At 63.6% G+C, this 426-nt stretch overlaps 1 protein-coding gene across 1 annotated transcript in view; it reads right to left on the reverse strand.

The window, feature by feature from the left end:
• TSC22D2 (TSC22 domain family, member 2) overlaps nucleotides 1-356 on the reverse strand; it is a 30,002-nt gene extending 29,646 nt beyond the window's left edge. Inside the window, exon 1 of the mRNA XM_010287793.1 lies at nucleotides 1-356. This exon is cut by the window's left edge and continues 1 nt beyond it. Within this exon, the coding sequence (XP_010286095.1) occupies nucleotides 1-312 (312 nt within the window). The 5' untranslated portion in view covers nucleotides 313-356.
• Nucleotides 357-426: the final 70 nt, after the last annotated feature.

Consider the following 426-nt stretch of genomic DNA (forward strand, 5'->3'; position numbering starts at 1 on the left):
GGCGGCGCCGCCCCCCGCGCCAGCCACTGCCAGTTGCCCATCCAAAAGGAGGTTGGGAGAGACACTGCCAGGAGTTTCGGCCTCGCCCACGTTGTTGAGAGTCTCTTCAGATGAGCTCCGCTCACAGACATCCTCAGGGCCATAATCAGTGGCTCGGGAAACATCAAAGATTTCAGAAGACACATCCTCGGTGCGGGATTCATCCGGGTCGTCCAGGCTCTCGGTGTCCTCGGTGATGCTGCTGGCCACCTGAGCCGTGGTCACGCTGGTGATCTGGAAACAGCTCTTCTTCTTGGCCGGCATCTTGGACATGTTTCCTCCACGGAGAGGGACTCTGCCAGCCGGGGCGAGGCGAGCACGGTGCCGGAGCGGTCCGTCACGGGGTACCGGCCGGGGCCCGGGCGCTACGGCACATCCTCTGGCTGC

The sequence above is a fragment of the Phaethon lepturus genome, unplaced genomic scaffold (genome assembly GCF_000687285.1).
Source record: "Phaethon lepturus isolate BGI_N335 unplaced genomic scaffold, ASM68728v1 scaffold26195, whole genome shotgun sequence".
Classification (NCBI taxonomy): domain Eukaryota; kingdom Metazoa; phylum Chordata; class Aves; order Phaethontiformes; family Phaethontidae; genus Phaethon; species Phaethon lepturus.